Below are 330 nucleotides of genomic sequence, written 5' to 3'. Positions count from 1 at the left end.
CGCCGCCGCCCCAGCAGTGACGCCGGCGGCGACATCGCCCGCTGCGCCCACGACCCGACGCCCGCTGCCAGCGGCTTCAATCGATAAGAAGACAGCACCAAGATAGGCAAGCACCTGCTGCAGGTTAAGTATGGCCACAACGCTCAGGTCGCGCGCCTCCTTTTCCGCGAGCACGACAATGCGGCGCGCGCGTTGGCGCAGAATGCGCTGCAGACACTCACTTAGCGGCGTGTCCGGCGCACACGCAACGAAGCCCGCTGCGGACTTCGAAGTCGGGCGTTGCCTATCCTTCTTTCCTTTCACCCCAGCACCGGTGCGGCTCTTGTGATG

At 65.2% G+C, this 330-nt stretch overlaps 1 protein-coding gene across 1 annotated transcript; it reads right to left on the bottom strand.

Moving 5' to 3' along the window:
• Nucleotides 1–330, bottom strand: DQ04_04501070 (hypothetical protein; the record flags this gene model as incomplete). The annotated part of the gene is made up of 1 exon (XM_009313620.1): nucleotides 1–330. A coding segment is annotated over one exon (330 nt), but the record flags the coding sequence as incomplete, so codon positions are not given.

The sequence above is a fragment of the Trypanosoma grayi genome (assembly GCF_000691245.1).
Source record: "Trypanosoma grayi strain ANR4 Tgr_450_V1, whole genome shotgun sequence".
NCBI lineage: Eukaryota > Euglenozoa > Kinetoplastea > Trypanosomatida > Trypanosomatidae > Trypanosoma > Trypanosoma grayi.
This window is presented reverse-complemented; position numbering and strand designations above follow the sequence as displayed.